Here is a 14204-nt window from a genome sequence, read left to right as displayed (position 1 = left end):
TCTTGGCCTCCCCAAGTCATGGGTGCCTCGCTCCTGGGGAAGGATGAGTTCTGCAGAATGCCATATGCTACGTATGTAATTGCTGTTCATTTTAATTTGCCTTGTTTCTAGCTTCAGAAAGAAGTGAGCCCGCGAAGAGGAGGTGGTTTTCTGTGTGACCAGAAGGAGAGTAACCTTCGTCCATTTACGACCCAGGGGAGCCTTCACATGCCTCGTTCGATGGGGTCAAGATCCTACTCTGATTCAGACGCCATTCAGTTTGACGATCGGTCACTGTCTAAGCTGAAGGAGAGCGATCGGTGCAGCGCCACGGAAAACCTCTTTCTGGAGTCGCTGTCTCTTGATTCCCCCGATGAGTCTGATGAGCACCGGTCTCGGCAGCTGGAGCGGGAGAAATTCTTGACTGGATTAACGGAAGTATGCGCTCTTCTACCTTTCATCAAGCCAGCATGTTGTCTCTTATGTCAGAATTGGTACAGCATCCCTGCTGTAGGAAGTGAGATATTGTGTCACGGGCACTGCTTACGGTTACCCAGTAGTGAATTTGGTATGGACGAGATTTTGTTCCTTGTTATGAGCTGACTACACCAGTGTCAATCACCTGAGAAACTGGGAGCCAGCCTAAAGGTCTCAAAGATTACCTCACCTTGTGGCCATGTATGATAACTATATTTGACACAATATATTGGTTTAGAAGGTCTTAAATCTTTTCCAGTTGTAAGTAGATACATATATATGAAGAAACATGGGTTATATTTTGTTAGTAAAGCAGTAAGTGCTGTAGAGAGGCAATTCTAGTTGTTCCGTTGTGGTTGCCTTCTAAATAGATTAGCATAAGTGAGATGAGATATTCAAAAAAATAAAGTTGTTATTCATCAGCAAAGTACCTACCCTCAGACTACACCGTAAAGCTATAAAGATGTAAAACACAGTGCTAAGAGATGCCATTGGGTCATAGTGAATGTATTCTGTGTCCTGCTAAAATCTGCACCACCACAGGCTTACTTTCACCGGTTCCAGGTCTTCACAGTTCTGTTTATATTGTTGCTGAATGAAACCCAGGGTCGCCGTCCCCATATGCTGGTACGAAGTAGCCTGTGAACTGGCATATTATATTAGTGGCACTGAGAATGTTCACACTGACCACAACTATACACTTTAATGGTTCCTGTGAAATTAAAAACACATTACAACGCCAAAACGCTAGTATCTCCTTTATTTTCTATTGTTCCTTGAATGTTAGCGGCTGTTACAGAACAAGGAGCATTTGGAGACTGCCGGAAGTTAAAATTATCAAGCAGGCAGCACGCTGCTTGATGCAAGTTTTGAGTACTTTCTTCTTGCCTGAAAATTTAGATTTGTGCACATGGGTTAGACATTCGGCTTGTGCTCTGAGCACGTAAATACCAGTTGGGTGTACATACTACAGCAAATAGGGAAGCAGAAGCTTCCTAGTCAAAGATGTATCTGTGTACTCTGGCTTGAAAATTTGACCACTCTGGAAAAGTTTGTCAACAGGTCAGATCTCAAGCTCCCTGCAGGACCAGGTTCACTGGTGTGCCTTGGCTGGAACATGTGCGCCTGTGAAAATTTGACCCAAGCATTTCTTTGAGATGTATAACATTGTTACTTAGCTAAAGGATTGGGAAATCAAGTTCTTTTAGAGGAAGAAGAGAAAAAAGATTGAGAGGCAAGAAATGTGACCGCACTTCTCACATTTTAAGTAGCTGTAGGTACCTGTGTGTTCCAGTTAGATTTTCCTCCCTCAGTGCCACAAATGTATGGCTGGTGGTGTGGGATCCTATATTTATTTCTTAGCTTTTATTTCATACATGTCCAAGTGCTCAGTGAAGAATGTTGGTACCAGTGTCAGGGATCTATGTTTTGTGTTTAATTTGGATTGCTCTTTTCTTTCCTTCAAATTCAGTCTGCTATTTAAGAAGGGAGATCTCTCTTCCCTTTTCTGTTTTTCAGACTTTACCACGATTAACAAAAGTGTTGGCAGCAAAGTGTTGGTCCTTGGTGGTATTTGCATAGCTTCTTTCGTTCAAAGCATATTTTAGTGAAACCTGGGCAAAGTCATTTCCCCTCAGAGGATTTGCTCAGGCAAGACTGATTGGAGTTTAATGAATAGCTTAACTGAGGATGCAGAGAGGCAGCTGCAGCCTGCTGACTGTTCCTCTCCACTGTATTTTCTTTGTGGTACTAACTGCAGTAGAAGTCAATCCAGCCTTCAGCCTGATTCTCCATTTAGTTAGATCAGATTTACTCTGTAGTAGCTCCACTGAAGCCACCAACATTATTCCAGACATACACTAGAGTGAATGAAAGGAGGATCAGTTTACTCCTATTTTTTCCCCTGACTCTGGATAAATACCAGAAATGTATTTGCAGAGTTAAGCGTTGCTTTTTTTGAATAGTCACAATTTGAAATACACTTCTGTGTTGGTAATTTTCTTGATTTCATGAGGTCGAATAAAAATAATAGGTACTAATACTCTTTTTTTCCTGATCATATTTTGTATTCCCTATATTAGAAATAGAAGGAAACAGTTAAAATAATAACTGTAGAGCAATTGCTTCAGAAGTATCTATTAAAAAAACCAACTCATTATGGGAATTGTCACAGGGAAATAATTGCCATAAAAACATCTTAATGCCGTTAGCAAGCTGTAGGTATTCCCCCTGTGAAACTAGTCATAGTCTTCCCACACATTTAATATAGCTATTAATATAGCTATGAGTTTCAACTGGTGCCATTTGTTGGTTCCTAGAGAACATATAATGAAGTCTTATGTCAAAGGACCCCGGTTTATCTCTTATTTCAGCACAGCTAGGTCTCTGGCATAAAGCAGATTAACTCCACAGAACAAATTCACTCACAAATATACGGTCCAAAACAATACATTGTACACGTGGAAAAAAGCCATTTGCAGTTTACTTCCATTTGTGATTGCACGGGACTATAAAAGTTCAAGGCTGTTGCAGATTTGGTGTACAGGCTTTCCCTGTGCAGTCTGTTGTCCTGATGGGATTGCCCATTCTGCTACCCATGTACAAAAGGAAGGATATTCCCACTGGCAATTTAAGATTCCTTATCAGAGGGAAAATCAACCACTTTTTAGAGACAAACATACCTGGTGGAATTAACTGGAAGTGAATGACAGAACACCCACAAGCTAATGCCACCAACAGGTTCAGAAATAACTTATGCTGTTTGTTTCTGTTTTTATTCAGGAGGAAGAAACACACAAAGGAAATCTTCAAAGGTGGGTAAAACTTACAGGGAAAAAAACAGCAAATATTCAGCTGCCAGAGCTATAGCTCTCTGGCACCCAAACCACAGAGCCGAGGCATAGCCATGCCACCTCCTAAGCAGCCTGCGAGCCAGATTAATGGATTTACCCAGGGATTAATTTGTCTCAATATGCTTCTGTTCTACTCTGATTAACTTGGGCCACATTCAGCTGTGGTGCACAAGATCAAACTGTATGAACGTGCATGAAGCTGCAGCTTACACTGAAGGCTACGCCTACCTTAGCAAGTAGTACAGACCTGTAGACATCAATATATAGAGGAAAACAGTTGGTGCTGAGGACCTGACATGCCCCTGCATGTCAAGGATGTTTTGCTTTGGACTAGTTCTGGTCTGATCCCATGGGCTGAATACCCACTTAAGCCTAGAGTGCATTAGTTGTGCTTCTGGAGAACATCTTCCAGCTCACTTTTATCCCAAAGGAACCCAGCCCATGCTGTCTGAGATTGCCCCCTGATGCAAACCAGAGCACCTGAATAGGAGATCCACTTCAAAACTGCACTCCTGATCTCACCTAACTCCCTAATGTAGATGCACCCTAACTGCAGCTGGTGCTCTTGATTAAAAATTCACAGCGTGATTTTACTGTATCCTCCGGACCACTGATATATAAAACCCACTGCTTGCTGAATCCTCACCCGGCTTGAGTTACCCCATTGAGCTGACTCTGATAACTACACTCATTTGCATTTTTAAGTAGTCCCATTCAGAAAGCTTCTTTTGTTGTTTGATTTTTCTTAAAGCGAAGCAGTAGGACAACTCAGCTGAATGCTTGTGATCTGTACGAAGTAGCAAAGTGTGGGAAAGCCAAGAATCCAGCAGTATCACATAGTGATTCCCTTTAGTTGAATTATAGCATGAGCTCAACTCACCAAGCCAGTTCAATGTAACAGCATCTAGGCTGGATGTCCCACATTGCTACGCACCAGCTGTGCAGCCTGGGCAATCTCAGGAGTGGAGGTGGACTTGCTGGTTTCCCAGCAAGTCAGAAATACTCCACGCTTGCTTTGAAAAGCGTGCCTCGTATTGTCGCGAAGACTCATTTTCTATGAATGGTGTATTTCTGAAATGCATCCTGCTGCTCCATATTTCAGACATTTGCCAAACAGTAATCCATGAGAAAGCAGTAAATTAAGAGCCATTAATAAGCCATTTGGTACTTCTAATGACACATCAGGAATGCCTGCGTTTCACAGGTATTTTAAAAATAATAAAAGGGAACTTTAATGAAAGAGAGGGCTAAAGTGGTTTCATACATAAGCAGATAGTGAAAGTCAGGTTTCCTGAGTTAGTTTGCTGCTGAAAATAGGTCGTTCTGTGAGAGTTTCCAAGCCTATGAGTGACACTCTTGTGTTCCCCTCTCCAGGGCCATGTCCGTTTCTTCCATGTCAGAATTTCAGCGCCTGATGGATATTTCTCCATTTCTACCAGAAAAAAACTTGCCTTCATCCAGCAGCAAAGATGACTTAACCCCTCCCCTGTCACCTGATGATCTGAAATACATCGAAGAGTTTAACAAAAATTGGGATTACAGTAACACTAGGAACCATGGTGGGGCCACCGAGAAGCCTGCTGAAGGCTGGGCAGAAAGGTCAGAAATTGGGAAAGCTGGGAATGATCCTGCTTCAGATCCCTTCCAGGCATCATCATGGTACCTCACCACCAGTGTCACTATGACAACTAACACCATGACCAGCCCGGAGCACTGCCAGAAGCAGCCAACCAGGAGTCATGGTGTAACTGAAAAAATGGGAGTTCGGGTCTTTCACAGCCCACCGGTTGTCCGTAGGTTTGATAACTCGGTAATAGCTGGCAGTGAAGGGAAAAACCAGGTTGAGCCGGACTTCCTGTTTTCGGTGACCAAAGCTATGGGGAATGTCGCTGAGACAAAAGGTGCTTCCTCGGATATGTTTGGAAGATGGTCTTGTGACCTGGCCAAACATCATAAGGATTTTCTGGAGAGTGGTCTTCATCCCATTGAACGTCCTATTTGCACTACTGTGGGCTTTGCCTCACCCTTGCACAGCTTGGAGATGTCCAAAAACATGAGTGATGATATGAAGGAGGTCGCTTTCTCTGTCCGAAACGCAATACGCTCTAACTCTAATTCAACAGAGCCTCAGTTTAAGGACACCGCATGTCAAACCAACGGTATGAGAACGACAGGGACGCAGACCACCCAGACGATCAGTGTTGGCTTGCAGACGGAAACCCTGCGCAGTATCACCAGCAGTCCACACAAGTGTCTGACACCAAAGGGGGGGTCCACGCCTGTCTCTTCACCATCCAGAAGCCTAAGAAGCAGGCAAGTGACCCCCGTCATTGAAAAGGTCCAGGCTAAGTTTGAACGCACATGCTGCTCCCCCAAATATGGCTCTCCAAAGTTGCAAAGAAAAATCCTTCCCAAATCAGACCAGCCAAATAACCGGACTTTGCCTGGCACACCTCAAAAAGGATTCAGTGAGTCTGCTTGGGCTAGATCAACTACTACAAGGGAGAGTCCTGTCCACACCACCATCAACGATGGCCTCTCCAGTTTGTTCAACATTATTGACCATAGCCCCATCTTTCATGAGACCTTCCAAAAATGCCCCAGGTCTAGCAGCCGGTCCAGGTCAGCAGAACCCAGACCAGAACTGGGCCCAGTGCAGGAGCCATGTACAAATGCCCGTGGCAGATCACCCAGTCCTCTCCGGTTGGGGACAGAGACACAAAAGGAAGAAGGGACTGAGGTGACAAGTATCAGGCAGGACTTATCTGCTCCTCCAGGGTATACGCTTACAGAAAATGCTTCCAGGATCTTGAGTAAGAAACTTCTGGAGCATGCCTTAAAGGAAGAGAGAAGGCTACCTTCACACAGCCCACCAAATCTTAGCAATGACAACAGCACAGGAGAAATTGTCAAAGTAGATCCAGGGTCCATAGAGGTAATGAGTTTGTTTGTTTTTCCTCCTATAGCTAAATGCACTCTTCTTTGAACAAATGCATTATGAGATCTCTTGCAGTCCTAGTGAGTATTTACAATGAATATCCTAGTCCTGTCAAGGTACCACCAGCGAGTCCCAGTCATGAAACTATTGGATTAGTCACTGAAGAACTCATTAAAGAATTGAGTTTCTATCCTGACAGCTTATCGGGCTTGAAAGCATCAGAAGAGCTTTATCCTTTACAGGATAAAGATGCCTTTACAGGGTAAAAATTGTTCCCTGAATGATTGGGATAAGGGTTTTCTGTCACAAAACACACAACACGTTACAGATGCGCTAGGGACTCTAGGTTTGAGTAAATTTCTCTTATGCTGGGTGGAAAGGTAGACTCTTTCTCCTACGCAAGAATGAGTGTTAACAAGTTTGTGTGAAAAATAGCCTTTACAATACCCTGAACTGAAACTTCAGGGCCTTCAGCATACTTTTTCTGGACATATCTGATTAAGTTTGGCTTGGGTCTGTGAATGTGATTAAATGGCATGACATTTGGTACTGACTGGTGCAGCCTCACAAAAAAAAAGAAAAAAAAAAAGATAATCAACTAGTCTAAGCACATATATACTTAGTGTTTAAGAACTCTCTATTGATATTTTGCTGTCAACAGTGTAACAGTCATCATCTGTCTCAGCAGGTATGCCCAAGTATTGGGGGTGAGATTCTTAGGTACAGTAATGTGCTACAGCAATCAACAAAAAAGAGGGTGTAATGATGGACAAAAGCTTTCAGTTATCAGTGTCTAAGCCTCCTGTTTCTGGTGAACCTTTGTGCACATGAGAGTGTTGCCCTGAGGAGGCCTGAAGAAGCTGAATTGTGCCCGGCACATGTTGTCTTTCTAGTACAGCACTGAAATGGCATGTGCCCTGCTGGTCAGTGATACTCCCCAGGGCAGGAGCCCTTGTCCTCTCTGCCCCGTTAGCGTCCTGATGTTTCGGTGGGCCCCCGCCGCAGGCAGCTGCTCTTCCTTGACCCCTACACACCCCAGACGTCCCACCTTGGCCTTGCTAGGCTCACTCCTACCATTCCTGCCTCAGATAGCCTCAAGGGCATGTTCAAACCCCATTTTCTAAGTCAACATTTGGCTTGAAGGATTTGTGGGAACCTAAGCACTGAAACTTTTGGTCTGCAGTTTGCCTTACACTAGCAGGTGGTTCTCAACGGACAATTGGATCCTCTTTTGTAGGTACTGCGCAGAGGACATGATCTTTTTTGCCTAATAGAGGATCCAAAGCTAAGGATATATTCCCTATATGCAGTTTAAACAGATACAAATAGGGAAATTTGTACATATAGAAAAGAAACCACATGCACATTATAAATAACAGTGAATGAAAGTGGCCTTTGTGCAGAAACTTCAGAGGGAATAAAAGTGGAAAGCAGCCTCATTTATTTGACTCTTTCTAGCTATCTCTGTATTTTGTCCTTGGTTCAAAATACTGGGAATGCACTACCAGTCCTTATTAGAAAGTGTGTTGCACTCTTACAGGTTCAACTCAGCTTTGCCTTCAAGGCATCCCTGGAAACTCTTGATTTCCTCCTGCATCTTTTAAATGTCTCAGCAGATTTCAACTATAAGTAAACGGATGACATCCCACATCATCAGAAATTGCTGTTGGCAAAATACAACTAGCGTCAGTACCCGAGTTTGGTGCACGGAGTGATTTGTGTCAATGCTGTTTAGCAAAAACCCATTGACCATCAACCTGGCAGAAAATTGCTCCTCTTTCTGAATTCTCAGTATCTTTTGCTAATTTTTTGAGTTCCGAGCCTCAGAGCTAAGACTTGTTTTTCCTTGCAACTCTTACTTGGTTGTTATGACTGTTGTCTAGATGCACAGGTTATGATCTTTGGGTGGTCCTGTCATTTCTCAGGAATATGCATTGAAAAGGAAGTTGGTGGGCGTTCACACGATGAGCTTAGCTTTTCCTAGGTGAGGTGATGGTCTACAAGATGTACTTAATGGAGCATGGGTTCGCTGCTGAAAACAAAACCGCAAATAAGTTTAGACTCTGCAGATGCCTTGGGTATTTATGGATTACACTGACCACACAAATTACACTTTGTATAAATTCCACTTAGCACATACTGTACAAAGCCAGATGCAGCAGCTCAGCGAATTATGATCTTGGAGGAGGCAGGCTGTGCTTGGGGCAGCGTTGTGTCAGCACTGCCCCTACCACCCTCCCGTAGATCCCTGCTCTGCTTCCCCCTCCCCTTTTGGTTTCTGGCCAAGACAAGTGACCTTCTTACCACCAAACGCCTTCTTGTTTCTGCAGTCATGGCATGGTACGTTAATGACTTTTAGACTTGCATGGAGCACCTGTTCGTGACTTTTCTTTAATTTGAGCTTCTGAGTGGTTTAATTACGTAATTTTATTTTATATTCCTGCTGCAAATATGAAATCTAGTTCACATATATATTTATATCTTTACGTACATACGTGTGTGTGCATGTGAGTGTATATGCATACATAGTGGTAGTAACTCTGTATTTTCTAACTTGCCCAGAGCTGCTTACAAGCAAATTCATTCAGTGCAGCCTAGTAGTGTCTTATCCTGCTAATTCACTAAACCACTATCTTACTTGCATATCATTGGGTTTATAAATATTGCTATTAAAAATGCAGATTAACATTACCTAACTAACAACGTAAGAGCAGTATGAACATTTTTCTTCTATGCCTAGCAAGGCTGTAAATCATAGAGGTTACACAACAGTCCTGGACTGGGGGTCAAACCCATTTCTGGAGACAGCACTGGGAAAGGACCGTCCACACGGACCCACGGAGGAGAGGGCAGCTGCTGCGTCTTCTGCTCGCTGGGGCAGAGCAATTGCCACACACTTGCCACTGAACCGTTCAGCATTTGAGGAGGAATGTTAAAAAGAAGGGAAGGTGTTGTCAGAATTAAAGTGGGTTTGCTTTAGTTTGAGTCTCCCATCCAGTGTTGCTGTTAAACAGGAACATGGGAGAAGGGTGAGGCAAAGGGCTTTCATGAAACCTGAGCAACATAAGCATGAGCAACATGAGAAACATAAGCAACATAAAATATCAGTCGCTTTTTTGTTTGTTAAAGATTTCCTAAGCAGAAATTCTCTCTTGAAATCAAACAGAGGAAAAAAAATTACAGCTTTATTCCTCTTTCACAGTAACGTGGTTTTTCCCTAGCCTTAATCAAGGTTGGCAAAGGATAACAGATGTCTTTCTCTGCTGAGTAGAAATGTTTGGTTTGTTTAATGCTATGTCCACTTCTGAGACTGTGCTAAGATTGTAAAGGGTTGGTTTGTTTGCTTCCTTCCTTTCTAAATCTTTTTCTGTTAGTGGCTTATCTTTTATTTCTGATTATTAGTTTCCCTGTGATAACAGCGGTAACATGATCTGAATGGGTAGTAACACCTGGAGACTTCTTCCTTGCTGACATGAAATCTTCACTTTAAAAAAATAATTGATTAAAACAGTTCTTTCCAACCTACTTGCTTTCTTTTTCTTTTCTGTCTGTTCTGTCCAGAACCAAACTGTCTTATTAACTGCCCCCTGGGGACTCTAACCCTGCCTGCCTCACTGCTGTAAGTCCTTTCTACCTTGTTTCCAGAGCTTTCCGAAAGCGGTCATTTTTGAACGTGTGGGTTAACGAAGGGAAATAAATGACCACAGCTCCAGAGGTATCGGCACGCACCCGACATCCCTATGGGGTCCTTCGTATGCGATGGTCAGGAAGCGCTCAGGATAGGAGCCTGTCTGCTGTCTCCTGTGGCAGCACGGGCTATGAAGGGGTCACACTTAAGTCAAAATTTGTGCTGTTGAGGTTTTTTGTTAAACTTTAAAACATTGGCAAAATGTAAGACCAACATAAAGGTATGCAAAAATATTGAGGAGGAATTCAGATTTATAACAAACATCTTTTTACAGCACTGCGCAGGGCTTCTGGCTGCCCTGGGCTGCATTCCCTCCAGCCATGGCTATAGCAGCAGGAGGAGAGAGCTGCGGAGAGGGCTCCAGCACCAGCCCGTGGCTGACAGTCACCTTTGCTCATTAAGCTGTTCCCAGCCCAGTTTTGGCCAGTGGCTGGGGTTGCTGCAGCGGAGGGAGGGAAGAAGCTGTGCAGACGTGAGCTATGACCGTCCACTCTGCCTCAGAGCCAGAGAACTGTTTTATTTATGTATTAATATAGGCATAGCCACGGTGGCTGACAGCCTGGCTTAGGAAATAGCTAGAAACTAAAGCTGAAATCAACTTTCCCATTTTCAGTGCCCGGGCTAAGAATTGCTGCCTGTCCACCCACACCCCCAAGCAACCAGCAAACTAAATTACCCACAGGATATTAATTTTTTTTAAACATTTCTAGCTATGACAGCTACATCTGATAAGTGAGGAGGGGGTTTCACAAACCATTCCGGACAGTTTCCTTGTCATGGCTGGATTTCCTTAGCACGCACAGAGGAAGCCACGCTGCAGGTTGGGGTGACTGACTCAGCAGCCGGCACGTTATAAGATTATGCTGCCAGTCACTTCTTGGCCCTGGAGCAACATCCGTCATGAACCCAGCCTTGCGTTGTGCTGGGCATGTGTACATCACAGATAAGATGAGCTTAACCCTGCCGTTCGGTAAAAGCTGACCAACATCTGCCAGCGTGCTGGAGAGAGGCTTTAGAACTGAGAGGCAGCAGTGGAAATAAATTGTGTTATCACCATGCTGACTCTCATTTACTGCTATGAAACTGGGCTAAAGCAGCCAGAAGCAAGCAGTGCTACAGAGATACCATTTTAAGCCACTGTTTGGAAAGAGGCTAAGACAAAACCCACAAATCTCATAGCCTCAGTTCACCGTGTTGCGCTGCCTGTGAGTATTGCTGCACATATGGATTTCTCTTAACAAATATGAGTCTAGTGGCAGCTTTCACAGACCATATGTTGCCCCAGGTGCAATGGGATAAGGTGAAGTAAGGACACGGCGTCAATCTTCCTGTTAGCGCCGATTTATATTTCAGCCTTACTGTTGTTTAGCAAGGGTCGTTGTGACGTTTACGGCGCAGAGATGGGGCGGGGGGCAAGGATGCAGGGAGGCAGTGGTGCAGGCCTCGGCTCCGTAGCCCCCTGAGCAGCTTCTGCAACAGCTCCCTAGTCTTGCTCTCTGCAAGCGCCGAGGGCAGATGAGCGCAGCACTGCCTCGAGCTGTGACATGCATTTGCTGATCACCCTGTTGGCTGCGTATTGCCCAAAGGCACCGAGGTTCACCCTTCAGAGAGGCTTCCCCAAGTCTGATGATGCACTCTCTCTGAAACACGTCTGCACAAGCTCCATTTGCCGCACCTCAGCTCTGTGTCTTCAAAATTGATCTTTCTGTCATGTAACATTCATGTTTGGTCCTCCCACTGCAGCAGAGGGGTTCAGTGGCACATCACCTTGTTTATTCACTGCCAATCACATCATGTTACCTACTCAAATATTCCCCATCCCTAGTCACATTTCTCCTTCTCCTTTGCTTCCTACTGCATCGTTCTATTGCTGCCTTGGTTTCCCTGTGCCTTACCGTGCCAGAGCTTTTCCTTTGCATTGTATCGTTTCTGGTCTCTCTCTTCATTTATCACCAGTTTGCATTCTGATTTTGAGACTGGTTTTTACTGAACTCTTCTGTCCTCTCCAGTGACTGCTCCTCAGTGTACACATTTCTATAGGTTGACAAACTCCTCTGATTTGCTTTTCTAAATTACAAAGTATGCAGTGAAATTTAGAAGTTTGGCTTCGGCACTACAAGACAGACTTGCTCCCACACTCACTCATCTTGATGTAAGGAGCGTTCAGAGCGAGGCAGGAAGCCTAGCTGTGCTATGAGCAAAGTCCATAAACATTAGAAGCAATTACCAACTTAGTGCCAGGGTGAAAAAATCACAACTGCAGATTGTTTCTAATCGCAAAGGTAGGCTAACCAAGCCTGAACAGTGGAATGTTGGTAGAGGAATAAAATTTCAGGTTTTTTCCATTTCTGTGAATGTCGTCTTTAACATACAGTAACACTGAATCCTGTAATTCAGGCTTCAGCAGCTGGTAGTAAGGAGTGACGTTGCAGAAGATGAAATCTGTAGGTAAGCCTCATCTTTAATCCAGCTGGAGATCATAACTAGTCCTGTATTCATTATTCTGCTGCTAAGAAGTCTCTCCTGCATGTCAGTCTGAACTCTGAAGCAGACAAAAGGAGTCAGTGGTCGATTTTCACCCCACTTGCAAATGCTGAACCTGGCCTTTTTATGCCAGGTCAGCACTTAGAGCAATGTGATGAATAGTGGATTTTCCTGAATTATCATGCAAATGTGCTTTACAGCTCTTCTCTTTCTAGCATAAGGAGAATTAGCAAATGGAAGTTTGTCAGCTACTCCGGCTCATCCCAGACGTCTTTCATTTTCTCCTTACCTGTTCCATAAATCACAGACATACATGCAGACACCTGGAGCCCAAACACAGACAGATGTTCGCTGCTTGCTTTTGTCCCGCGACATGACAGATGCTTAGCTTTAGTTTTAGTTCTTTGTTTCCTAATTCTTTGCACATCCAGACGGCCTCTAATGCAAGTCACTAACCGCTGTTTTGCTCTCTTGGCTGCCAAGGAACTACCTTGTTCTGCACTAGCCCCGTCCCTCCAACCCTGCTTCTCCCGGCCGGAGAGACCAGCGAACCGTCGCCCACCGTCACGATGGGCTTCACATTCCCCTACTGCCTCACAGTCACAGTCCACCGGAGACCTGACTTCCTCGGAGGAGAGCGGAAGCAAGGAGCCGCCGGCAGAGACCCCCAGCCAGGGAGGCGAGCTGGCCTGACTCCGCACGGGAATAGGGGGGCTGCGACTCGCCTCCGCCAGGTCACCCGCCAGCCGTCTCGGAATAGGGGGGCTGCGACTCGTGTCCGCCAGGTCACCCGCCAGCCGTCTCTGCCACGAAGGAGAGAGTTCCACTTGGAGAGGTCAAAGAATGTTCTCAGACGCAGCTGCTGAATGTCCAACCTGGGAAACAGAGGTGTTTCTAGAATGAAACAGTTAATGTGCCTGTAATAACTTAATTTTTTTCATAGCTGAGAAAACTATTTTTGTCTCCATCTTTTTTACATACAGTATATTAACAAAAAAAAAAAAACAAAAAAAGGGTAAAAATGATATTAAGTAAGATTTAAAATAAAATGTAAACTAAGTTTTAAGGGAATTTGAATACGTGCTCGTGCTCTCTCCAAATACTGACTGCCTTTTGGTTATATTTGCACTGTTATGTTTTCAATTTTGGTTTTGGGTTTTTTGGGTTGTTTTTTTTTTATTTCATGTAAAACTAGGGTCTTAAGTTAATTTTATTCTATTTTAATGTCAGTGTTACCGGTTTTTAAAAGTAAGGTTCTTAAAGATGCTTCAACTATCTGAAGCGATACCTTTTAAGTAGTGAAGAAAGCCATTAAGCTAGTTCACTAGACTTGTATTAATTGAGATGGAGGGGAATACAGGTAAACACAAGAAAAAGTGTAAAAAAAAAAAGAATGCCTCAGAAAGTCTTATGGAGTTAGCTGTAAAATACACCTACAATACTTGACTTGCATGCCTCTGGGTCCTCGCACTTTAGTGCATGTACATACTGCTACTGTACTTCTACCATCACATAAATGTGAGTCAATCTGTTTCACTGTAATATTGTTGTGAATTTACCTGTACTGTACTTTTATTGTTGGTATTCTTGCATTGACTATACAAAAAGAGTTTTTAAATTATTGTTAGCAGTTCAACTGGCTATGTACAGTGTTTACTGAGAACTTCCTTCGTTTGGGGAAAACCATGGAGATCTCTGGGCATACTAAATTGTAACTGGTCTTGTTTAAGAGTCTGTTGGAGACCATGTGAAGTGGAAATAAAACCCTCAGTATTTACAAGCTGCT

General features: G+C 43.9%; 1 protein-coding gene across 3 annotated transcripts in view; it reads left to right on the top strand.

Moving 5' to 3' along the window:
• MTCL1 (microtubule crosslinking factor 1) overlaps positions 1–14198 on the top strand; it is a 53871-nt gene extending 39673 nt beyond the window's left edge. For all 3 annotated transcript variants that reach the window (XM_019473349.1, XM_019473350.1, XM_019473348.1), the window contains 5 exons: positions 112–417; positions 3238–3269; positions 4683–6243; positions 12902–13152; positions 13204–14198. In XM_019473349.1, coding sequence (XP_019328894.1) covers positions 112–417; positions 3238–3269; positions 4683–6243; positions 12902–13111 — 2109 coding nt within the window. In that variant the 3' untranslated portion in view covers positions 13112–13152; positions 13204–14198. The remainder of the gene's footprint in view (positions 1–111; positions 418–3237; positions 3270–4682; positions 6244–12901; positions 13153–13203) is intronic.
• Positions 14199–14204: the final 6 nt, after the last annotated feature.

This window comes from Aptenodytes forsteri, unplaced genomic scaffold (assembly GCF_000699145.1).
Source record: "Aptenodytes forsteri isolate BGI_AS27 unplaced genomic scaffold, ASM69914v1 Scaffold229, whole genome shotgun sequence".
NCBI classification, from domain to species: Eukaryota; Metazoa; Chordata; class Aves; order Sphenisciformes; family Spheniscidae; genus Aptenodytes; species Aptenodytes forsteri.
This window is presented reverse-complemented; position numbering and strand designations above follow the sequence as displayed.